The following is a 23,100-nucleotide window of genomic DNA, read 5'->3' on the forward strand; positions in this document are numbered from 1 at the left end:
GGAGAGGGACCTTAATTGTGAGTAAGAATATAACAAAACTTTACATTTTTGATTTCCTTTTTATCTTAATTTTATAAAATCATTAATTCTTAAGTAGTTTTGTACTAATATCTATATTTGATTTCATTTATCCAATTCTTTTGTGTATTTTTTCATGTTAAATTTCTTCTATGCTTAATTTTTATATGTCAACGTGTGGTTAAGACATGTCACGTCTGTTACGTGTCTGCCCCCTCAACACCAAATTAATGTCTTCTTTCTCTCTTTGTAATTTTTTTTTATTTTTTTTTATTTTTTCGTTTATCTTCTAATAAGAGAATCGCCAATTACGAATGGTCGACAAAAAAAAAAAAAAAGAATCGCCAATTAATTTTTATAATGAAATGTTTTTCTCTCCAATTGTATTAAAATTTTACCAAAAGAAAAGAAAATAATAAATATGATGTGTTGATTTGTCATCGCCGGATAAACTATTTTTATGTTGGCCTTACATCATATATGTAAATATTGATATTTTACCATTAACAGAAGAAGAAGTGTGATATTTTACAGGTTAAAAAGTAAAAGCTTATTGGTAAATAATTAGTACTTTTGGTATAATATTGATTGAAGTTGTTTTAAGGTCTTCCTTTCCCCGGTTCATGATCTTGATTGGCCCCTGTTCTTGCATAGTCAAGATGAAACTCCACAAGCTCTCTCTCCTTTACTTGACAACTAGTCTTCATGTCAATATATACATAATTATTTATTATCAAAAATTCATAATTTCATGTCAAAACTTACTAATTATGGCATGAAAAGTAAGATAATTAACGACACATGCTCCCTCACACAGCGAAACACAAACGTACGTTAAAAACACCACTAACCAGAACCTAGCTACTTATCTATATTATATTCCATTTGTTAATCTCAACTACGCAGTTTCTATACATATACGATGAAATAGGAACAAATTAACCAAATAGCAACTTATGAAAACGGCGGCATGCACACACGAATCATTATATATCATATATAAGATGCAAAAATTGAGTATTCACCTTCTTCGAGCTGAGATTCACAAAATGACGAGGGGTAGCGTCAGAAACATGAACGGAGGTGATTGTGGAAATAAGAACAATGAGAAATACTAATTCTTTTGTATTATAGCTCATGTTTGTTTGTTTTTTTTTGTTTCTTAAGCAGCTTAAGATTTGCAAGACATATAAGTTGTGGGATTTTATATATAGAGACAGAGATATGAGATGAGTTATATAGAAGCAAGAGGTAGTGGAGATGACATTGTGATGAAAGGTTGTTATTCATTTTGGAAACAGAATCAAAAGCTATGGATGGATAATAATTATTGTAAAGTTATAAGGAATATTAGTTATAATTAGTTACATATTAAAATAAGATCAAAGATTATTATATTTCCCAACAAATGAATGAGAAACATCAAACATATTATAATATAATCAAAAGTCAACTAGGTGCACTATTGATCCTCCTCTTTTGTCACCTTTACAATATTTCATCATGGCTTCAAATAATTCGAAAATATTAATTATCGTCTGAATACATATGATCGATCGTTACTTGGATTTGAATGTGTAAATATAACTTTTTTTGCTTTCTTTTTTTTTTGTATTCTAATCGCTAATATAGTTATATAGTACGTATATGGACACCATAATATATATACAGATATAGATCATATCTTTTGTAGGAAATGAAGATATGGTTATATAGTACGTATATGTTGCCCGTCTGTTAACCACAACACAACCACTTCACGTCTCTTAACCACAGAAAACGTCGATTTCAACACAAGCAGCACCGGCATCATTTGCAATTGGGACCTCGCATCTCCATTAGCAAGTTTCTCAACTGCTCCTGCCGTCAGATTGTTCGATTCTTTCATTAATTTCATTATTTCAGTCCTTATCTTCGATTATCATATCGATTCCGTGGATTTCTCTTGGTTTTTATGCTGGTTCTTCTCATGGATTTTCTAGGTTGTAGCTCAGAAGCTTTTAGTTTTGTGTTCATTGTCTTAAAATGGACAGTTTTCTGTTCTTGATGACCATTATAATGTAGTGAATAATTTTGGGTATTAATTGGTTATAATTGAGGAAGTATATCGTAATCAAAGATGCTGGTGATTATCTTGCTTGGAATTTCTTCGAGATTAAAGTTGAATGTATATACGCTTGATGTTGAAGTTCGTCATGTCTCTTCTTTGGCCTTTGATTTAAGGATTTCGAGTTGTTCTGTTAATTGGTTCAGGCATTAGTTAGTGTTAACCTCTGGAAGCATAGACTTGTTAAGGGGTTAATTTTATTCTTTTTTTCTGATATTAACTATTCTACCTGCAAATTTTCATGCCTTGTTGAATTATTGTTTTGTGTTCTAGTAGTGTTCCACGGCATTTTGATTGAAGCTTAAAGAGCATGAATGTATACTTCAGGATTTTGTCAACGATCTTTAATTGATTAAATCTCTTAAGCAACAATTGTTAAGATGTGAATTTGCTATGAAGAAAGCAATCACTTAGTTGCAAGTTATGATAGTAGTTATTGTTCTTTGTTGTGTATTGTTTTGTCTGTTCTTATTGTTCTTTGTTTGTGTATTGTTTTTTTTTTTACAGGGCGAGTACTAAAGACTGTTGCCGCATCCCAAAGGTTGTTTCTTTTTTCAGTTTTTGTTTATTATTTCGATAAGATGGCGATCAATCTGACGGCAGGAGCAGTTGAGAAATTTGCTAATGGAGATGCGAGGTCCCAATTGCAAATGATGCCGGTGCTGCGTGTGTTGAAATCGACGTTTTCTGTGGTTAAAAGACGTGAAGTAGCTGTGTTGTGGTTAACAGACGGCAGGGGCATGAGATACGGGCATCACTTACGGGCAGGGGCATGACAAGCTTGGTGAAAGAAAAGATTGTTGAATCCAGTAGTATTATCCGGGTTCTAATTATTTTTCGGTGGTGGATGCTAAAAACAATATCTTGCTCAAAGCCTCAAGTTTCTCTTGGAAAGCATCAATTCTTCAAATAAGGAAATAGAGATACAACTTCAGCAGACTTCACAAGACAACGGATGTGATTGGTTTGCCACATATAAGATGACATGGCCTCTCTTTCTTCGCAGTCAACCGTACACATGTTAGGACATGAATGGTCCACGTAATCTAAGATGACACGAGCTCTCTCTCTCTCTCTAACCTCAGCTCGAGATGGCTGTAATTTAATGGTGTTCACCGTACACATGTTAGGAAGTGAATGGTCCACGTAATCTAAAAATAACAGTAGAAATCTCAAAACTCAGCTCGAGATGGCTCGCGACACGGTGCTGCTTGCGTTCATCTTGTTAGGTAAGAAGCCCTCGATCTTATGTTACTGTTTTTAATGAATGTCACTGGATCTATGTTTGATGGGACTAGTAGTACTTCTTCATAGATGTTTTTGTTGATTTTTTGCACTATATAATGTTTTTATTTAGTTATTTCAGATTAGATCTGTCCTTTTTGTTAGTTAGATAGTGCATTGGTATATATATAGTATATAATTGTATCTACATTGCTGCCTCATTGGCTGAATAAAATTTTGGATTAGTAATCTGTTATTGTTGATATATGTGTTGTGTTGGTAATTTTGTTTGACGATTGAAAATTTATGAATTGATTCAGGATGTCTTTTTGCGGTTTCAATTGCGAAAGAAGAGGCTACCAAGTTGGGATCTGTTATTGGAATAGATCTTGGTACCACCTACTCTTGTGTTGGTGTTTACAAGAATGGCCATGTTGAGATCATTGCCAACGACCAAGGTAACCGTATTACACCTTCCTGGGTGGGTTTCACTGATTCCGAGAGGTTGATTGGTGAGGCTGCTAAGAACCAGGCTGCTGTTAATCCTGACAGGACTGTCTTTGATGTCAAGCGTTTGATCGGCAGAAAGTAAAAAAAAATTCTTTTTCTTTGCTTTTTGTCTTTTTTTCTCATGGAATGTTGCATTAAAGTCTCTTATCCTTTTTTGAAGGTTCGATGACAAAGAGGTGCAAAAGGACATGAAACTTGTACCTTACAAGATTGTGAACAAGGAAGGCAAGCCTTATATTCAAGTCAAGATCAAGGATGGCGAGACCAAGGTCTTCTCTCCTGAGGAGGTCAGTGCCATGATTCTCACTAAGATGAAGGAGACTGCTGAAGCTTACCTTGGCAAGAAAATCAAGGACGCTGTTGTCACTGTTCCAGGTGAGTTTGACTTTACCCAAGAATACTCTGTGCTTACCTCTTCTTCCATGTATGTTTGTTTGGTTGATTTAACCTCTTTACTTTTTTTACTTGTTGCAGCTTACTTCAACGATGCCCAGAGACAGGCCACAAAGGATGCTGGTGTTATCGCTGGCCTCAACGTTGCCAGAATCATCAACGAACCCACTGCTGCTGCTATTGCCTATGGTCTGGACAAGAAGGGTGGTGAGAAGAACATCCTCGTCTTTGACCTTGGTGGTGGTACCTTTGATGTCAGTGTCTTGACCATTGATAATGGAGTCTTTGAGGTTCTCTCCACTAACGGTGACACCCACTTGGGAGGTAATTTTACCTTTATCTAATTAGATATGCATTGTCTGAATTACATTAGGCAGAACTGATTGTTTAGATGCATATATATGGTTGTCGTGTTAACCTCTTTTGACTGTGTGATATGCGCAGGTGAGGACTTTGACCACAGGGTCATGGATTACTTCATCAAGCTGATCAAGAAGAAGCACCAGAAGGACATCAGCAAGGACTTCAAGGCTCTCGGTAAGCTCAGAAGGGAGTGTGAGAGAGCCAAGAGAGCTCTTAGCAGCCAGCACCAGGTCCGTGTTGAGATTGAGTCCCTCTTCGATGGTACTGATTTCTCTGAGCCACTCACCAGAGCCCGTTTCGAGGAGTTGAACAATGACTTGTTCAGAAAGACAATGGGACCCGTGAAGAAGGCCATGGATGATGCTGGTCTACAGAAGAGCCAGATCGATGAGATTGTACTTGTTGGTGGAAGTACTAGAATCCCAAAGGTACAACAACTATTGAAGGACTTTTTTGAAGGGAAAGAGCCAAACAAGGGTGTGAACCCCGATGAGGCTGTTGCTTATGGTGCTGCCGTTCAGGGAGGTATATTGAGTGGAGAAGGTGGTGATGAAACCAAAGGTGCGTACGGTATCTCTGCGATGTACAGCTGTTTCTTGTCTTAGTGTAAATAATGTTGTGTCTATATAATAATTTCAGATATCCTTCTTTTGGACGTTGCACCACTCACTTTGGGTATTGAGACTGTCGGAGGAGTGATGACAAAGCTGATCCCGAGAAACACGGTTATTCCAACCAAGAAATCTCAGGTGTTCACGACATACCAAGACCAGCAGACGACTGTCTCCATCCAGGTATTTGAAGGTGAAAGAAGTCTCACCAAAGACTGTAGGCTGCTCGGGAAATTCGACCTCAACGGAATCCCACCAGCTCCGAGAGGGACCCCTCAGATCGAAGTCACATTTGAAGTGGACGCCAACGGTATTCTCAACGTGAAAGCAGAGGACAAGGCGAGTGGGAAATCAGAGAAGATCACAATCACGAACGAGAAGGGACGTCTGAGCCAAGAAGAGATTGAGCGGATGGTGAAGGAGGCAGAGGAGTTTGCAGATGAAGACAAGAAGGTAAAGGAGAGGATTGATGCAAGGAACAGCCTTGAGACATACGTGTACAACATGAAGAACCAAGTGAACGACAAGGACAAGCTGGCAGACAAATTGGAGGCTGATGACAAGGAGAAGATCGAAGCCGCGACCAAAGAGGCTCTCGAGTGGCTGGATGAAAACCAGAATGCAGAGAAAGAGGATTACGATGAGAAGCTGAAGGAGGTTGAGGCTGTTTGTAATCCAATCATCACTGCAGTATACCAAAAGTCTGGTGGGGCACCGGGCGGTGAATCAGGTTCGACGGATGACGACGATGAGTCTCACGATGAGCTCTAGACCAAAAAGTCGGATATTGTTGACTTCCCAAGTGGTTTGGAAAGAGTAGAGAGACATATTAGTTGTTTATTAAAGTAAAGTTTTGAGCTTTTCATTCAAAAAGAAAGAGCNGTTTTTTTTTTTTTTTTTTTGGTTCTCTTGTTACATCGTAGTATCTTTGGGTTCATATTACCAAACTCACTTTCACACAAGGAAACCTCATGTCGACACACACACGTGTCTTTTCTTTTGGTAAGCGCCCAGTGTTAAACATGTTTTTGCTGTTAGTGATAGATGTTAATGTGGTGGGCCTTTTAGGCCTTGTAATAACCCTTATTAGTTAATGGTTTAATAAAAATTTACTTAAAAGAAAAAAAGGTTAAATGAAAAAAGGGTTAGCGAGGTTATGGCCGGGTGAATGATAACAACAACAATTACAGAGCAGAGAGGAAAGGTATATAAGAAGGAATGGGTGAGCCGAACTCTTCTGTGTAGTCGAAAAGCAGATTTTCTCTGTTTCTTGAATCTTGATGATACATCCACGCCTGCCTGCTTCATTTTCTAAGGTCTGTATCGGTCTTGAATTATATATTTGATGATCTAGAGTGATTGATCAACCCTAATTCTTGTTCCTTTCGATTTAGTTTTGATTGATAAATAGGGTTTGTGAACTTTGACTATGATGTATTAGAGATTTAGAGACTTGATGTTTTAAAAAAAAAACTCTGAACCAGATTTGCAGTTAAAATTCGATTCGAGACTGTCTCTGTCTCCAATGGAGGATTTCATCAGCAATCTGCCAGATGAGGTTCTTGGCAAGATCCTGTCTTTACTTCCCACAAAACTTGTTGTTTCCACATCCGTTATGTCCAAGAGATGGAGGAATCTGTTGTTGCTTGTAGACAACTTTGATCTGGAAGACTCAGCAACTAGTGGCTTCTCTGATTTCTTGGAGAAAACGGTGGCTCACTTGAGCACTTGTCCCATCAAGAGACTCTCTCTGAGTGGCCGTTATGAAATACCTCGCTCTAACTGTTTGATTGTCACTGCCCTCGATCGCGGATGCTTGGAACTACACTTGCAATCTCGATATCTGCATCTAGGGATCAGGATCTTGTCGAGTAACAACACGTTGGTTAAACTCACACTTTCAAAACGAACTGATCTTGCAGGGCATGTTCCCCCTAAGGGCACAGTGTTCTTCCCGGCCCTCAAGACACTTTCTCTCGGTGCACTTGTGGTTAATGAAGAACTTTACCAGTGGTTCATCTCTGGCTCCCCTGCGCTCGAGGAACTATTTATACGTGAGTGTTGTGATGACCCGCCAACTTGGAAGGGGTCCGTGTTTAGTAAATCCGTCAAGAGAGTCACGGTTTATTTCCATCTTCCTCGTTTCTCATGGGCTTATGATGAAGAAGTTTGGTTCAACACAACGAGTCTTGAGTTTCTTGACTACTCTGCTTTTGTCTCCCAAGGCTATACTCTTGTTGATGATATGCCTTCCCTCGTTGAAGCTAGACTAGATCTTCGATTGTGGGAGCCTTCTGTCTCTTATGATAGTGATTATATTTATCAATATTTTGATGTTTACCGTCCAGAGGATGTTTTTGGTAATGTTACAAATCTCGTTGCGGGGATACGCAATGTTGAGACCCTTCACCTGTCTCCCGATGCTCTTGAGGTTAGTTTTGCTACATTTTCATTCTTCTTTCTTGGTTTCTAGCTACCCCTTGTGATGATTATAATTTATAAGTGCAGGTGTTTTTCTTCTGCTGCGATTACATGCCGGTCTTCAACAACCTCCGTAATCTATCTTTTGAGAGCGACGAAGAAAAAGGATGGCAAGCATTGCCTCTTGTGCTAAATAATTCTCTACGTCTTCATACTCTAGCTATCAAAGTAAGGTGTTCAATGCTTTTGTCAGAAATGGTTTTTGCTCTTCTTATACATACATACATACATACTTGTGAATAAAGATGGTCTGGTTTTTCTAGGGTCTTGTGCATAGAGTTACTAGTAGATGTGGGGATGCATGCCCCTGCATTAGCAAGACGAAGAGGGGAATGTGTTGTTTGTCGGCATGTCGAATCAAGGTGCTAGAGATTACAGGGTACGGAGGAAGTTTTAGAGAGCTGAAACAAATGAGGCATTTTTTGGGAAAACTGCAATGTCTTGAAACTGTGAGAATTGGTGTTCAAAAGGACAGCAACAAGTACTTGCGAGCCAATCTAACGAATCTTCCTAGAGCTTCACCAAAGTGCAACATCCAGTTCATTTAATGCCTCTCTCTCTCTCTCTCTCGTTGTATGGCTGAGATTTGATGATGATGTCAAAGAGACTAAACTTTTGTTAACAAGTTAACACTTTTGTTAGTAACAAAAATATGACACTAAACTTGTTTTTTATTTGGTAAGGTTATATTTTTGGTAATCTAAATGGCTACTCTCAAACACTCGGGTACCAAACATGATTGATTTCACCACAATGGCCCTGAGCTAAAATGTGTTAAGACCTTAAGGTGTGAACCGGAGGAGGATTAAATATTTAATTAAATTTAAGGGATCATTATGTTTGTTTGGTTTAGTCTCCGTTGTCTCTGATTGAGCCAGAAGGTTCCAAATAGCCCTAAAAAACCAACCAAAAAAGGTAAAGGGTTCGCCTTCGCCCTCTCCTCTCGGCTCTCGAGGAGATATCAAAAAATCAGTTTTTGTGGAATTTGCAAGTTAATCCTCTCTCTCGCTTCTGTGTTTCGCCATGACAGAAGTTGCGAGCTCGGTGGTCTATGAAGTGCTCGGACGCAGAGCTCAGGATGTGGACGAGCCGATCATGGACTACATCATCAATGTCCTCGCCGACGAGGATTTCGACTTCGGTGAGGAAGGTGAAGGTGCCTTTGATGCCGTCGGTGAGCTCCTCGTCGCTGCTGAATGCGTTTCCGATTTCGATGAGTGCCGTTTGGTAAGCGAATCATCGGACCTTGCTGCTTCAGTTCAATTATTGTATCCTAGATTCGTTTTTTTTCTTTTTCTTTAGGGTCTCTCTGTGAGTGGGAATATTTAATTAAATCTGTGGTGAAATGGTTTGAAGAATAGGTTTCGCTTTTTGAGATAGTCATATTAATAAAGAAATGCTTAGTTTTGTAACTGGATGTGGTGTGTAGGTTTGTAGCAAATTGTCGGATAAGTTTGGAAAGCATGGATTGGTGAAGCCTACACCAACTGTAAGGAGTCTTGCTATGCCTGTGCGGATGAACGATGGAATGGATGATGGACCGGTTAAGAAGAAGAAGCCTGAGCCTGTGGATGGTCCTTTGCTCACGGAACGTGACTTAGCTAAGATTGAGAGGAGAAAGAAAAAGGATGATCGCCAAAGAGAGGTATTCAATTATAATGACATATTCCCTTTTCTAGTAGTTGACATTTTGTTCTATTTTGTTTCTACTTTGTGAGATTTACACTGGTTTCTTTGTTTTCGCAGCTACAATATCAACAGCATGTTGCTGAAATGGAAGCCGCTAAAGCAGGGATGCCTACTGTCAGTGTCAATCATGACACTGGTGGTGGCTCCGCTATCAGAGATATTCATATGGATAACTTTAATGTTTCTGTTGGAGGCCGTGATCTCATTGTCGATGGATCTATCACCCTCTCTTTTGGACGCCATTACGGTGGGTTTTTATTATTTATTCTAGCTCTCTTTTTAATCCAATCTAGCTTACTAATGGGAACTTTTTCTCTTTGGGTTACTCTACAGGCCTTGTAGGACGTAATGGTACCGGAAAAACAACCTTTTTGAGGTATATGGCTATGCACGCTATTGAGGGTATTCCTACTAATTGCCAGATATTGCATGTCGAACAAGAAGTGGTTGGTGACAAGACGACAGCTTTACAATGCGTTCTTAACACTGATGTTGAAAGAACCAAGCTGTTGGAAGAAGAGATTCAAATACTCGCAAAGCAGGTTAGATCAAGCTTGTTTACTAATTAGTATTACCATTTACTCATTCAGGTGTTTTGTCTTTTCGTATCATCCGTCTTTGCTGGTAATGTTGACTCTTGTTGTGTTATCTGAAGAGAGAAATGGAAGAACCCACAGCTAAGGATGGAATGCCTAAAGACACAATTGAAGGAGATCTTATGTCTCAAAGGCTTGAAGAAATATACAAAAGACTTGATGCAATTGATGCTTATACTGCTGAGGCTCGGGCAGCTAGTATCCTTGCTGTAAGTTGCGCTTTATTATTATAAATTTTCTGCAGCCCTTTAGAGTTTTTCGTTTGGTAGCATAAATAGAAACAAGAGGGTATGCGTATCTGGATGCAAGCCCTTTAGAGTTTTTCGTTTGGTAGCATAGATAGAAACAAGAGGGTATGCATATCTGGATGCAAGTCGTGACCCATCACCACATAATGCATATAAATTGCTAGATTTGGGTGCCATCTTCTGTTGACATCTTTGCATGTGCTTTTGTTGCCTTCAACTTTGAGTACTGTTAGCTAACTTGCAGATGTTGCTCTCTACGTCATTTTCAGGGTCTAAGTTTCACTCCAGAAATGCAGAAGAAAGCTACGAATACTTTTTCAGGAGGATGGAGAATGCGAATTGCACTTGCTCGTGCTCTATTTATAGAGCCTGATTTGTTGTTGCTTGATGAACCTACGGTGTGTTTTCTTTTAATTGTTTTCCCTTTTAGATCAATCTATCCTTTATATATTAAGCTTTCTGACATAATTTTCCTCTCTTTTGGTAGAACCATCTTGATCTCCATGCTGTCTTATGGTTAGAAACATATCTAACGAAGTGGCCCAAAACATTTATAGTCGTTTCTCATGCTAGGGAATTCTTGAACACGGTATCTTTTCTCTATTGATCTCCATACTGTTATTATTTCCCCAATATCTCTGGACATGCGTAATACTTGTTTTTGGCTACAGGTGGTCACGGACATCATCCATTTGCAAAACCAAAAACTAAGTACCTATAAGGGAAATTATGATATTTTCGAAAGAACAAGGGAAGAACAAGTGAAAAATCAGCAAAAAGCTTTTGAATCAAGTGAACGGTCACGGTCACATATGCAGGTTTCTTTTCTTTTTCTGAAAAGTGAACTCATGAATTCTGTTTTCAACTCGTCTCTGGTTTGTTTAACAGTATTCGAACATGGGTGATTCAGTTTGATGCTTGACATCTTGTTTTCTGCTACAGGCGTTCATTGATAAATTTCGTTACAATGCAAAGAGGGCGTCTCTTGTTCAGTCAAGAATCAAGGTGTCAACAGTTACAACTATTTATGTGATTAACTTTTGCCCATCGGCGGTGCTCTAATATTATTGTGTCTATGATACAGGCATTGGACCGACTGGCTCATGTGGATCAAGTTATTAATGATCCCGAGTAAGGAAGCCCCTCTTATATATATACTAAATCACTTTCAATTGATATTAGGAATGATGCTATACTCTAATATTGGATAAAATTACTGCAGTAGGATTCAATGCTTACTCTTAGCTCCTGCCTTTTATACATTAACCTCTTGTCTTTCTGTTGCAGCTATAAATTTGAATTCCCAACTCCTGACGATAAGCCTGGACCTCCCATCATCAGTTTTAGGTTTGTCATCTTCCATAAACCAGCTGTGTGAATCTGACAGAAACTTCTAATTTTGGTCTGGGAACGACCGAGACATAAACATGCTAAATGTCCTTGCTCGTTCTTTCTACAGTGATGCATCATTCGGCTACCCTGGTGGTCCGTTGTTGTTTAGGAACCTAAATTTCGGAATAGATCTGGACAGCCGTATGGCAAGTAAGAAGGCTCTCCCCATTTCCCTTTATTATGAGATCTCACAGATGATACATGTTTTTTTTTTTTTGGTTAAAGATACATGTTTATATGTGGATACCAATACGCACATTCATCTATCATATGTGGATACCAATACGCATAGCATCGAAGAACATTTAGAACTTAATTTTTTGAGGTTCTTCCCAGCATTTTAAACTCTATTATATATGGTTTTCTCGTCGGTTTGCAGTGGTGGGACCCAATGGTATTGGTAAATCAACTATTCTCAAACTTATTTCTGGGGATCTGCAACCAAGCTCTGGAACAGTTTTCCGTTCTGCTAAGGTATGGCAGAAGACTACTCTTTTCCCTGAACAACAAATTGAACACTGTCCCTGTGGAACATATGGGATGACCTTTTAGAAAACCTTAAATAATGAAAACCCTATCTAGGTTTAAAAGGAGTTGGATTCTTTAGAAGCATTGATATTTAAATTTTTCTTTGAGAACAATATTATTAAATCTTAGGTTACATAACCTAGGTTTCTGATTGCTTGTTTTTCTGCTCTGTTAAGTGTAATTGCTTAGTTTGATGGCTCTGATATGGTGTTTTGATATCCTTTTGCAGGTTCGAGTTGCAGTCTTTAGTCAGCACCATGTGGATGGACTAGACCTTTCTTCAAATCCTCTTCTGTATATGATGCGCTGCTACCCTGTAAGTTCCCATTCCCCTATTATCCCTCTGATTTGTATGTTTCAATTAACTTGAGGTCATAATCGAGGTAAAAAAAGTTTCATATATTAGTGTTTACAGAATTGTCTACGTCTTACAAGTTACAAGAACAATTTCAGTTAGCAAACATCTACATGCCCTCGGCTTCTCAAGATGTCTTAACTTGTATTTTGATATGATGTCGCAGGGAGTACCGGAACAAAAGCTCAGAAGTCACTTGGGTTCTCTTGGGGTTACTGGAAATCTTGCACTGCAACCCATGTACACTTTATCAGGTACTTTCGGGTGTTTGGAGTTGTATAACCGCAATATTCTGGATGCAAGCCCTAGAATGAAATTAGAACTAGTTGAATTATGTGTTAGTGGCGTTGACTAATGTTCTTGGGTGCGAATGGGAAATTAGGTGGTCAGAAAAGCAGAGTGGCATTTGCGAAGATAACATTCAAGAAACCACACTTGTTATTGCTTGATGAGCCGTCCAATCATCTTGTAAGCTACATCTATAAATATATAGTCATGCATCTTCTTAATAAGGAAGGATTAGATTACGGTTTACTAAAAGTAGGAACTATAATATAATCTCTCAGGATCTGGATGCTGTGGAAGCTTTGATCCAAGGACTAGTGTTATTCCAAGGCGGTATTTGCATGGTACTCTCTCAATCCCTGTCCACTAGAGAAATTGGCTTTCCAAGAATAAAGATGAATCTGTGTACCGTGGGTTGGTGTTTATTGAGAGATTCATAATACAAGAAGCAATCAATCTTGTTTGTTTGTTTGTGTGTTTGTGCAGGTGAGTCACGACGAGCATCTAATATCGGGAAGTGTGGATGAGCTATGGGTTGTGTCAGACGGCAGGATTACACCATTCCATGGAACCTTCCATGACTACAAGAAACTTCTCCAGTCTTCATCTTAAGCTGCGCCCTACTGCATTTATTATATTTCCCATATCCATGTTTCGTTTTTATTTACTTGCCTCAATAGGACACAGCAGTCAGCAGTCGTCCTTTTTTTACCTGAGATTTGGCGAGACCGTATTTGACTTGTTTGTTAAACCATTTATAGTTTGCTTTGATTGTGTTTAAAAGAAGGTTTACTTGAAACTGAAAAGTAAAAGAAGCATATACGGACGGAGTTGAATCATCCAATGTCCACTTTACTGTTTGACTCATCCGTTAACGTATACTTTTGGGGCCAAATTTAATAATGGCAACCTAGGAATTTTACTAACGTACTGTAGCCTAGGAATTTTATACGATGTTTTATTTAGGCCCAAACACAACTTTTCGTTTTTTTTTCTCTCATCGTGAGCCCACATGTTTAATGAAGCCCGTTTTTGTAGTAGTACTGAGCCCACATGTCCACATGTTTAATTTGGATTAAGGTAAAGTAATTGCTATCAATTTACTGAAGCCCGTTTTGGTAGTAGTACTGTAGAGTTAGTATTAAAGAGAGAGAGAAAAAAAAAAGGTAATAAGAAAGAAGGAGTTACGACGAATCCGACCCGGCTCGCTCAACCCGACTGGTTTGTTCTTTCTGAGGAGGTCCCCAAAAAAAAAAGAGAAGAGAGAAGAGAGAAATTGAATCTAATCTCTCAGCCATTAGTTTAATTCTTCCCAGTCACGTTTTCTTCTCCTGCGGTTTCGCTCTAAATCCTTTCTCTGTGTTAAAAAGGCCTTTTTTTTTTTTTTGTGTGTTACTGTTGTGTTTAGGACTTAAAAGGGGGATTGATCTTTTTTTTAAGTATTATAGATTGGTTCTGTTGTGTTGTGTGGTCTGAGAATTGCAATTGTCGTCATGTATAGATAGCGGAACCCTAATCGATTTGAGTCATGAAATCATCAGAAACCCTAATTTCTGAGCCGTCTTCCCTCAATAGAGACCTCCGGGATCATAATGATGACGAAGAAGAAGAAGAAGAAGAAGAAGAGGAAGAAGATGTTGATTTCAATCCTTTTCTTAAGGATACTCCTTCCCTTGAAGCTTCTTCCAGTTTGAGCTCTGAAATTGAGACTCTTGATGGTGAAATTGTCAATAGCATTCCTGTTTCCCTTAAGGACGACCATGTCCCCATGCCAAGTAATAATGATGTCTCGTGTCAAGAAGAACCAGTCCCTGAGGACTCTCTTGACCCCGGTGGCTTTGTTAGAGAAGAGCCTGGTGAGAGGAGAGTAGATGCGAATGAAGATCAATTGTGTGACATGATGATCCAAACTCAGAAAACACAACGTTTTACATCAACTGAGGAGGGGGAGGAGGAGGAGGAGGAGGAGGATGCCATCTGCAAGCGTACTAGAGCTCGGTATTCGCTTGCCAGTTTCACCCTTGATGATCTTGAGGCTTTTCTCCAGGAGACCGATGACGAGGATGATATTCCCAATGTCGACGATGAGGCAGAATACCGCAAGTTTCTCGCTGCTGTTTTACATAGCGGTGATACTGAGGCTCCCTTGGCACAGGGTGGAACTAATGATGATGACGATGATGATGATGAGGATAACGATTTAGACTTCGAGATTGAACTTGAGGAAGCTCTGGAGACTGATGACGAGGATATTATCCCGGAAAAGGTCACCACAGGTGACAACAAGAAAAGCACTAAGCGACGCCCCGTGACTAGGCAGAAGAGACAGCTTAACAACAACATCTCCGCTCACCAAAAGAACAGTTCTCCTGAACAGGCTGGCAGATTATTACGCCCTCTTGTACCTATCTTACCCATTGCATCACCTGCTAGAATGTTTTCTGCTACTGAAGCAGTTGCTTCATCTTCAGAATACAGGACAACAAATGGCTTCAGTCAAGCCCAAATGGGAGAACTGCATTGTTTGATTCACGATCACCTTCAACTTCTTATCCAAGTGTACTCTCTTTGTGCGCTGGATCATTCACGCCAGCACATTGGAACGCAAGTCCAAAGACTTCTATCTGAGATGCTCAAACAACACCAAGGATATCTTTCACGCCCAATTCATCCTCTCAGCACTGCTTCCGCATCATCCGTTCTGGATATTGTGGATCTAGCTGGAAGATATCTAGTTGATGTTTCTGATGGTACGTTATTGGTTAATAAAGTAGGGTGCTATATCTCTCTATGTTTTCTTATCTGTTTACGCAATATAATTCTCTTTGATTATTGAACCATTGTAGCTGTTCAAGACTATCGACGGTGTCAAGTAGAATCCGGTTTTGATGCTTCATCTCAAAGAGTGCCACTATTTACACTTCCTCACCAAGAAGTTGGCGGTGAGATTGTAAACAATCCTCTTTCATCGCCTAGTTCAAGTAAGTCGTCGCCATCAGGTCGTCAGCAATCTAAGAAGACGTTAGCTGCTACACTTGTTGAGTCAGCCCAGAAGCAATCTGTTGCCTTGGTCCACAAGGATATCGCCAAGTTAGCTAAAAGATTTTTGCCGTTTTTTAGAGTATCGCTGTATCCCCACAAGCCACCTCATGTAGCTGTCGCCAATCGGGTCCTATTCACTGATGCTGAGGATGAGTCAGTTCCTTTCCTTTTTTTTCTTTGTCCAGTCTACTAATGTAGTCAATAATTTATTCCGTGTGCTGTTTGAACGCAGATTACTGGCTCTTGGAATTATGGAATATAACTCAGACTGGAAGACAATAAAGCAGCGCTTTCTTCCATGTAAAGGCGAGCATCAGGTAATCATCACTGAACTTCTGCAGAACTAGGAATGGTTTGTTTTTGGGTTATGAAGTAATCAGTTGGTATTTTCATTAGATTGCTCTCATTATCTTAGTTCTCATAAGTGCTGTTCTGACCACAACTTTCTAAAGTATTTAGATAAAAAATATGAAGATATTAAGACTTCACGTCGACGCAATTCCTGTTGCAAATGATCTAGTTCTTTCATTCTTCTGCTTTCATGTCATGTGTTTATCAGCCAGGCTGATGATCAAGAAATAAAAGACTTTGTCTCTTCTAATACGTTCGACTTGTATTTGTTTCAGATTTATGTCAGGCAAAAAAACCGGAGATCATCTAAAGCCCCAGAAAATCCAATTAAGGTCGGTTATATGCTTGATTTAGTTTATCAACTTTTTATTTGTATACTTATCTGTCTGCCTACTGGCTCCGTAAATTCATTGGCCCTGAACTTGTTTGTTAACAAATAAGCACTGTGAAACCATTACAAATTTATGATTTCTATCATGCACATAAAAGAAATCTGACTCAAAACTCATTGTTATATATGATAATGTTCTTTTATGCTTTTAACCGAACATACGTTATGCAAATGAGCATTACAAATTTGTTATGCAAATGAGCATTACAAATTTGTTATGCAAATGAGCATTACAAATTTAAGACGGACACCGACTGATGGCAAAAGATGAATATATTTTGTTCTGTCCCCAAAAGGATGTTCCAACCATAATTATAAGGTTATGCAGGAGTTTCCCCTAACTAGTGTGTATGTGTAAATTTTGCCACCCACAGGCAGTTCTGAGGATGAAAAGCTCTCCCCTGACTCCACAAGAGATAGTATGTATACAAGAGGTAATTCTTACAAGCACATTCTTTTGCAATCTTTGATTGGGAATTGTTCTTTGGTGCTCAGTACAAATTTGAATCTTCAGGGGCTGAAGTACTTCAAATATGATTGGATGTCTGTGTGGAAATTCTTCGTGCCTCATCGAGACCCATCCTCACTGCCACGACAATTGCGCACTGCCCTTGGAATTCAGAAGTCATATAAGCTAGATGATGTCAAGAAGGAGAAGCGGAGATTATATGATACAAACAGAAAGTCCAGAGAGCAGCAGGCATCTTCAAAAGAGGTCTGTCTTTCATTCTGTGGTTACCTCATAAATGATACAACTCATCTATACTCAATATGTTAATTTTGGGTTTCTGCTAAAAAAAAAATGTAATTTAGCTTTGCTCATCTTTCATCGCATGTTGCAGGATCGTCATGGTGCTTCTAAAGCCAATGAATATCATGTTAGAGATGAATTGGTTGAGAGTTCAGGTGAGGCATACCTACATGAAGGATTTTTAGCAGACTGGAGGCCTGGCATGCCAACTCTCTTTTATTCTGCACCTATGCACTCCTTTGACAAGGCAAAGGATGTTCCCGGTGATCGACATGAGTCAATACAAACATGTACCGTTGAAGGATCTACAAAACCTGATCTTTGTGGCGCCCAAATTCTGACATGTACGCAGAGGCTTGCACCGTCTTTCGTTCCTCTGTACCACCACACATCTGGTACAGTACCCGGCGCCTCAGAAGCATTGACAAGTATGCGGCCATATCGTAATCGAAAACTATGCAACAGAAGTGTTGTGAGACTAGCCCCTGATTTACCTCCCGTTAACCTTCCATCTTCGGTCCGTGTTATCTCGCAGTCAGCTTTTGCGAAGAATCAGTCTGAAACCTCCTCCAAAACTTGTATCATTAAGGATGGCATATCAGATGTTTCGGGGAGGGAAAATTTGGGTATTGAACCTCCTTGCTTTTCAGCTGACAGGGATAACAATGGTCCCTCTAGCGAGAAGGTGGTAGATTTGCAGGAAGATGTGCCTGCAGAGAGCTCCTCTGGGATGGGTGTGCAGAGCAATGACTCAGATCTTCAAATGCATCCTTTATTGTTCCGGACCCCTGAGCAAGGACAGATTACATGTTACCCTCCAAACAGAGACCCAGGGGGTTCTAGTTTTAGTTTCTTTTCTGACAATCGACCTCAGCTGCTAAGTCTTTTCAACAGTCCAAAGCAAATCAATCACTCAACTGATGAAATCCTCAAAAAATCATCATCAAACGAACATGAGACAGCACAGGTTGACAGCTGTTTTCATCCTCTTCTTCAAAGAAGTCAGTGTGAAAGTATTTTTCATACTAGTAGACGTGGGAACTTAGTCCCAGACATTGGCAAGAAAGGGAAATTATGTCAACTTCAGGATACTTCTGGTGCTGTTGAGCACACTTCAATCCCTGGTGCTGGTCGTAATGATGTCAGCTTGAAATCTTTAAGCTCTAGCAAACATGGTAAAGATGTGAACTTAGATATCTATCTAAGTCCGAGCTCTTCTAAGGTAAATAATCGTGGTAGTGTCTCAGCAGCAAAAATTTCAGAAGCTCCAGACACCTGCATGACTCAACGTAATGACGGCTCTGAAGTGCCTGGATCAACTGCACCAAGTGATAATATTAGTAGATGCATTGACGAAATGGGTGATCAGTCTAATCTAGGTATAGTGATGGAGCAGGAGGAATTAAGTGACTCTGACGAAGAGATGATGGAAGAAGAACATGTTGAGTTTGAGTGTGAAGAGATGGCTGATTCTGAAGGAGAAGAAGGCTCAGAATGCGAAGAAATCACTGAAATGCAAGATAAGGTAAGTTGTGGTTCTTTTGTCAGTTATGTACAATATGCCAATATGCCTCAGAGAGCAGCACTATGACAATAGGATTCAAGCATATATGGATCCTAATTTCCAGTAAATATATAGATATCGTTGTTTTTGTTGTGTAGTTATTTGGCTTGTGGATGGTCGTGGTGATTAACTTTTCCATTCACAGGATAACAGAAGCTCTGCGGTAGAAATAGCGTCAACAGATGTCGATTCTGGCAAAGAACTAGGCAAGGATTCTCCAAACAGTCCTTGGTTGAGTCTGGATCCAAGTAATCGTGGCTTAAGCAGTAATGTTAAGGACATAGAGAAGACAGAGCTAGTAAATGAAGTCACCATTGCACAATATGGTCCTAGTATATCACGCAAAAAAAAGACACCAGTGAAGAGTAGAGATGCAGAATTAAAGGAAGAAGCAGGTGGTGCTCGGTTAAGACTGGGTCCTCTCGCCCTCCCTCCAGTGAAGAAACCCAAGAAGTGTGGTGGGCAAAGTCCAAGTATTGAGACAACCTGAGAAACTAGTTGACCCAGCAACAAATGATTAGCTCTTCTCCACCCCAAATTTGCTTCCAGGTTCAGAGATATCATTTCATGTCAATCTGGAGAGCTGTGTTCTTTGGAGGTTACGGCACCCATGGAGTTTGCTACTAACGAGGTTATGTCACTTCCATTAGAACCGCGAGTACGTTGCAGGGTGCAGAGATGAGTTGTGCATGATACAGAAGAAAGAAGATTCGGCTTGGGCAGATCAGGTCAGCTATTGCTTTTTTTAAGATATACTATTGCTAAGGGGATTGTTACTACTTAATAGTACGTTATTGATTCTGTAAATATTTTGTATCAGCTGTGTGAAAGAGAGAGCTGGGAATCAATTGTATCTCTCATTAATCACAAAGTAAATATTTGTACTGGTAGTATAATAGCATTTATTTGACACAGTCCCGGTTGCTACTAGGTGTTGTTACATTTAGACTTTTTTTCTCTTTGAAACTCTTTTGTTCCGAGCCCTGAGACCCATTCCATTTTTTTTTTTTTTTTTGCATATAATAAAGAGAACCTATTGGCAGGGAAGAGATAATTGATAGAGTGATCAGGGAGAAGAATTAGCTTGAAAGGGAAGAAAAGGTGGAATCCGACTGGCGCTTCTGATGATTTGGCATCGAGCAATGCTCCAATGAGCTGGGATGATTCGAGTTCACCAGTAGAGTGATGGAGACCTACAATGTATGTCAAACTATAAAATGCTTCCAATTGCCTTACTGTATTTTTCTCCTTGTTGGATGCATTGAAAAAAAATCGAATGTCACTTAAAACTTAAAAGAGATCTACTTATACGGTCTGTGAGGATGAGTAGCATAGGTTTAAACTTTGGGAGATCGAATCGTTTAAAAGAAGAAAACAAATATTTTGAAAATGTCACGCAGAATACGAGGGACTGAGGATTGTACTATCTCTTTCTCTGCAAAAAACTTAAACGTTGATTTGACTCATCTTCAACGTACTACTCTCTTACAATTTTACCTTACTTTTTCTATTTACCAAGTCTTCTCTCTCTCTCTCTCTCTCTCTCTCTCTGTTCTTAGTTTTTCTCTCTCTCTTTTGAAGCACAGATCTAACAACTCCTCCTCTTCATTGGCTGCCACTGATTTCCAGTTTCCTCCACGTTTCTACAAAGCTTTCAGCTCAGATTCCATGGTAAGATATTCTCTCTTTTTGTTTTCAGGTATCTTTTGTACATGAGCAAAAACAATTCTTGAATTTGAAAGATTTTAACCCTTGTGGTTTCTTACAACTATCTCTGATGGTGCCGGTGGTAGTTTTTTCTTTGGGTTTTGTGCGAAAAAATCCTCCAATTAATTTTTTTTTGCAAGAATATCTTCTACATCAAATAAATGCAGGTCAATACTATCATCTCAAAAGTCACCCGCAATATAACCCTTCTCTATATTGATGAGGTGGCAGAATAAAAATCTTGTTGTTTTGAGGGAAAAAACGACAAAACATTAAAATTTATTTATTTTTAATTAAAAAAATAATTATATCTTTGTCTTCTTCCTCCATCTCTGCAAGTTCCTCACTGGACACTAAGATTTTCAAAGGCAGCCAAGCTAAACCATGACTGATATTATCTAGAGCTAACTTAAACAATCGAGTTTCAGACCCATTCTCATACAACCGTCCTCGCCTGCACACACAAACCGAGAGATGCTAAGAGATCAAAAAATCAACTTCACACCACAAAGGAATACATTTTTGTTCTGTTAATCACTTGGCAAAGGATTGAAGTAACCCAAGACCTCAAGATGCTTCTCGTCTCTTGGGGATCTGCTATCTGCGGTCATAACCCAAAAAACCAAAGGATAATAACCTTATAATAGCTTTTAATTCAGGAAAAATAAGTTTGATACCCTTATTCTCATTCTTGATAGACCGTATATCAAAGATAGAAGTTCTCTTCAATATTCTTAGTTTTCTAATTAAAACGATCTTAAAAAATTAGAAGAAACTAAATTGCAATTAAGAAAAGAAAAATTAAATTGTATTCTCACAACTACCAGTGTTCACGTTCTCCACACCAGCAGCGATCTCATCTCCGGCTGTCCGGTACAGTCGACATCAACATCCATTAATTCTTTTTTTTTTTTTAGAAAAAGATTATCTTCATAAAGCACTTGATTGGATCCTTAAGTTTCTTTCCTATAACTTTCGATCTAAGAAAACAACGAGAGAGAAGACGAATTTTAAATATAAGGAAACAATTTTGGAATCTAAGAATTGCAATCGTAATCGAGTGAGGAACTTGCAGAGATGGAGGAAGAAGACAAAGATATAATTATTTTTTTAATTAAAAATAAATAAATTTTAATGTTTTGTCGTTTTTTCCCTCAAAACAACAAGATTTTTATTCTGCCACCTCATCAATATAGAGAAGGGTTATATTGCGGGTGATAGTATTGATCTGCATTTATTTGATGTGGAAGGGAACTTAGAGAAAAGCAAGTGAGATTGGAGCCTGAAAGGGCTGAGATGGGAAAAGCCCAGGAGAAGGAGAGAGAATGGTAAAGAGTGTTGGCAAGACGAGCAGTAAAGAGGGCGGCTACAAGGGGAGCACGTGAAAGAGCAGCGGTTCCAAGAGTCCATGCTAAAGCACGTGAAAGGGCAGCTGCAGGGGCACGAGTAAAGGCTGAGAAAGTTGCAGCAGAAGCTAGAGAAAGGGCGAATGCTGAAGCGCGGGAGAAGGAAGCAGGTGTTAGGGCAGAACGAGCTGCTGTGGAAAGGGCAGCCGGACAAGCTAAAGGTAAACAGCAGCTAGAAAATAACAGTGATCTTGACTCCTTTTTTTAATTCGGTTTCTAGACCAAACAGCGCTCCACGACAGAGAACTAACAGGGCTACAAGGGAAGCACGTGAAAGAGCAGCCGCTGAAGCTCATGCGGAAGTTCAGAGAGATGCTGTTAGGAAGGCTGCCCGAGAGCGTGCAGAAAGAGCAGCGGGTCGAAGAGCCCAAAAAGCCCTTGCCGAAGCACGTAAAAGGGCAGCTGCAGGGGCACAAGCTAGGATCATTCCCTCAAACTATATCATCATACTTTAACTCTCAAACGAACTATGAAGAGCATCAGGCTAAAGGTAATGCCTCTTTACTCTCCTAAGATAACTTATTTCACCCTCCACTCAGTTGTAGTTTCATCTCTGACTTAACACCTGTGATGCTTTTAGAACGAAAAAAACATCACTGAAGGAGGAAGTGGAAGTGGTTGCCTCAAAGGTACAGCCGTTACTGCTGTGGTTCTAGCTCTGTTGTTGTACCTGGAGGCTACATCTGTACTAAAGAAGCTGGTTGACTCATTTGATTTGCACGCAATCACCACAGCTGTGATGAACTAAGAGAGATATTGTCTTTGCTTTTCTTTTGCTATGAATTAGTGAATAGATATGTCATCGATCTTGTTGGGTAAGTCAATAATCGTTTGACAAAAAGTTTTTTCTAGATAAAAGTTCACTTAATGAAATGGGCTTTCGCCTAAGTTTAGGGCTTTCGCTTTCGTCAAAACTATAACCAATTAAGAAAAAGATAAAAAAAAAAATGAGTAAGATCATAAAATCATTCACCAAAACGTGATGCGTGACGATCAATTTACACCGTACGATCCCTCTCCCAAGTCATCATCTCGGCACTGCTTCCGCATCATCCGTTCTGGATGTTGTGGATCTAGCTGGAAGATAT

At 39.3% G+C, this 23,100-nt stretch overlaps 4 protein-coding genes across 8 annotated transcripts; all 4 read left to right on the top strand.

Annotated features, from left to right (window-relative positions):
* Window positions 1,908–6,119, top strand: LOC104714819 (mediator of RNA polymerase II transcription subunit 37a-like). Its single transcript, XM_010432289.2, has 6 exons — window positions 1,908–3,354; window positions 3,670–3,937; window positions 4,020–4,234; window positions 4,334–4,576; window positions 4,697–5,176; window positions 5,255–6,119. Exons 1-6 carry the CDS (start codon window positions 3,315–3,317, stop codon window positions 5,995–5,997), a joined length of 1,989 nt encoding a protein of 662 aa, XP_010430591.1. The 5' UTR covers window positions 1,908–3,314; the 3' UTR covers window positions 5,998–6,119.
* On the top strand, window positions 6,346–8,379 carry LOC104714820 (putative F-box protein At1g64540). The gene is made up of 4 exons (XM_010432291.1): window positions 6,346–6,542; window positions 6,711–7,657; window positions 7,735–7,875; window positions 7,971–8,379. Exons 2-4 carry the CDS (start codon window positions 6,752–6,754, stop codon window positions 8,253–8,255), a joined length of 1,332 nt encoding a protein of 443 aa, XP_010430593.1. The 5' UTR covers window positions 6,346–6,542; window positions 6,711–6,751; the 3' UTR covers window positions 8,256–8,379.
* On the top strand, window positions 8,616–13,628 carry LOC109124482 (ABC transporter F family member 3). Its single transcript, XM_010432293.2, has 18 exons — window positions 8,616–8,934; window positions 9,137–9,352; window positions 9,454–9,643; window positions 9,730–9,938; window positions 10,052–10,201; window positions 10,510–10,638; window positions 10,728–10,829; window positions 10,912–11,058; window positions 11,183–11,245; window positions 11,325–11,371; window positions 11,528–11,587; window positions 11,700–11,782; window positions 12,012–12,106; window positions 12,390–12,476; window positions 12,682–12,769; window positions 12,898–12,983; window positions 13,082–13,144; window positions 13,287–13,628. The coding sequence occupies exons 1-18, from the start codon at window positions 8,731–8,733 to the stop codon at window positions 13,410–13,412; spliced, it is 2,145 nt and encodes a 714-aa protein (XP_010430595.1). The 5' UTR covers window positions 8,616–8,730; the 3' UTR covers window positions 13,413–13,628.
* Window positions 13,974–22,502, top strand: LOC104714822. Of its 5 annotated transcripts, none has more exons than XR_002033405.1 (10): window positions 13,974–15,550; window positions 15,647–15,995; window positions 16,075–16,159; window positions 16,469–16,525; window positions 16,959–17,018; window positions 17,099–17,299; window positions 17,427–18,860; window positions 19,045–19,627; window positions 19,928–20,099; window positions 20,486–22,502. XR_002033405.1 is itself a non-coding variant. In XM_010432294.2 (8 exons), the coding sequence occupies exons 1-8, from the start codon at window positions 14,329–14,331 to the stop codon at window positions 19,387–19,389; spliced, it is 3,753 nt and encodes a 1,250-aa protein (XP_010430596.1). In that variant the 5' UTR covers window positions 13,974–14,328; the 3' UTR covers window positions 19,390–19,813. The 5 variants fall into 5 exon arrangements, 1 of the variants encoding a protein (XP_010430596.1); XR_755897.2 differs by lacking the exon at window positions 20,486–22,502 and adding an exon at window positions 19,720–19,770 and having other exon boundaries at window positions 19,928–20,207; XR_755896.2 differs by lacking the exon at window positions 20,486–22,502 and having other exon boundaries at window positions 19,045–19,770; window positions 19,928–20,207.

The sequence above is a fragment of the Camelina sativa genome, chromosome 9 (assembly GCF_000633955.1).
Source record: "Camelina sativa cultivar DH55 chromosome 9, Cs, whole genome shotgun sequence".
Classification (NCBI taxonomy): domain Eukaryota; kingdom Viridiplantae; phylum Streptophyta; class Magnoliopsida; order Brassicales; family Brassicaceae; genus Camelina; species Camelina sativa.

What these genes read in the sequence shown, in the direction of transcription:
- LOC104714819 (XM_010432289.2), top strand. Translation starts at nt 3,315, where the DNA reads ATGGCTCGCGACACGGTGCTGCTTGCGTTCATCTTGTTAG. An exon ending in AAGCGTTTGATCGGCAGAAA is followed by an intron (nt 3,938 to 4,019) that starts GTAAAAAAAAAT and finishes CCTTTTTTGAAG; the next exon opens with GTTCGATGACAAAGAGGTGC. An exon ending in AGGTGGTGATGAAACCAAAG is followed by an intron (nt 5,177 to 5,254) that starts GTGCGTACGGTA and finishes TAATAATTTCAG; the next exon opens with ATATCCTTCTTTTGGACGTT.
- LOC104714820 (XM_010432291.1), top strand. Translation starts at nt 6,752, where the DNA reads ATGGAGGATTTCATCAGCAATCTGCCAGATGAGGTTCTTGGCAAGATC. An exon ending in TGTCTCCCGATGCTCTTGAG is followed by an intron (nt 7,658 to 7,734) that starts GTTAGTTTTGCT and finishes TTATAAGTGCAG; the next exon opens with GTGTTTTTCTTCTGCTGCGA. An exon ending in TTCATACTCTAGCTATCAAA is followed by an intron (nt 7,876 to 7,970) that starts GTAAGGTGTTCA and finishes TGGTTTTTCTAG; the next exon opens with GGTCTTGTGCATAGAGTTAC.
- LOC109124482 (XM_010432293.2), top strand. Translation starts at nt 8,731, where the DNA reads ATGACAGAAGTTGCGAGCTCGGTGGTCTATGAAGTGCTCGGACGCAGA. An exon ending in TTCAAATACTCGCAAAGCAG is followed by an intron (nt 9,939 to 10,051) that starts GTTAGATCAAGC and finishes TGTTATCTGAAG; the next exon opens with AGAGAAATGGAAGAACCCAC. An exon ending in ACCCATGTACACTTTATCAG is followed by an intron (nt 12,770 to 12,897) that starts GTACTTTCGGGT and finishes ATGGGAAATTAG; the next exon opens with GTGGTCAGAAAAGCAGAGTG.
- LOC104714822 (XM_010432294.2), top strand. Translation starts at nt 14,329, where the DNA reads ATGAAATCATCAGAAACCCTAATTTCTGAGCCGTCTTCCCTCAATAGA. An exon ending in TTCACTGATGCTGAGGATGA is followed by an intron (nt 15,996 to 16,074) that starts GTCAGTTCCTTT and finishes GTTTGAACGCAG; the next exon opens with ATTACTGGCTCTTGGAATTA. An exon ending in CATGTAAAGGCGAGCATCAG is followed by an intron (nt 16,160 to 16,468) that starts GTAATCATCACT and finishes TATTTGTTTCAG; the next exon opens with ATTTATGTCAGGCAAAAAAA.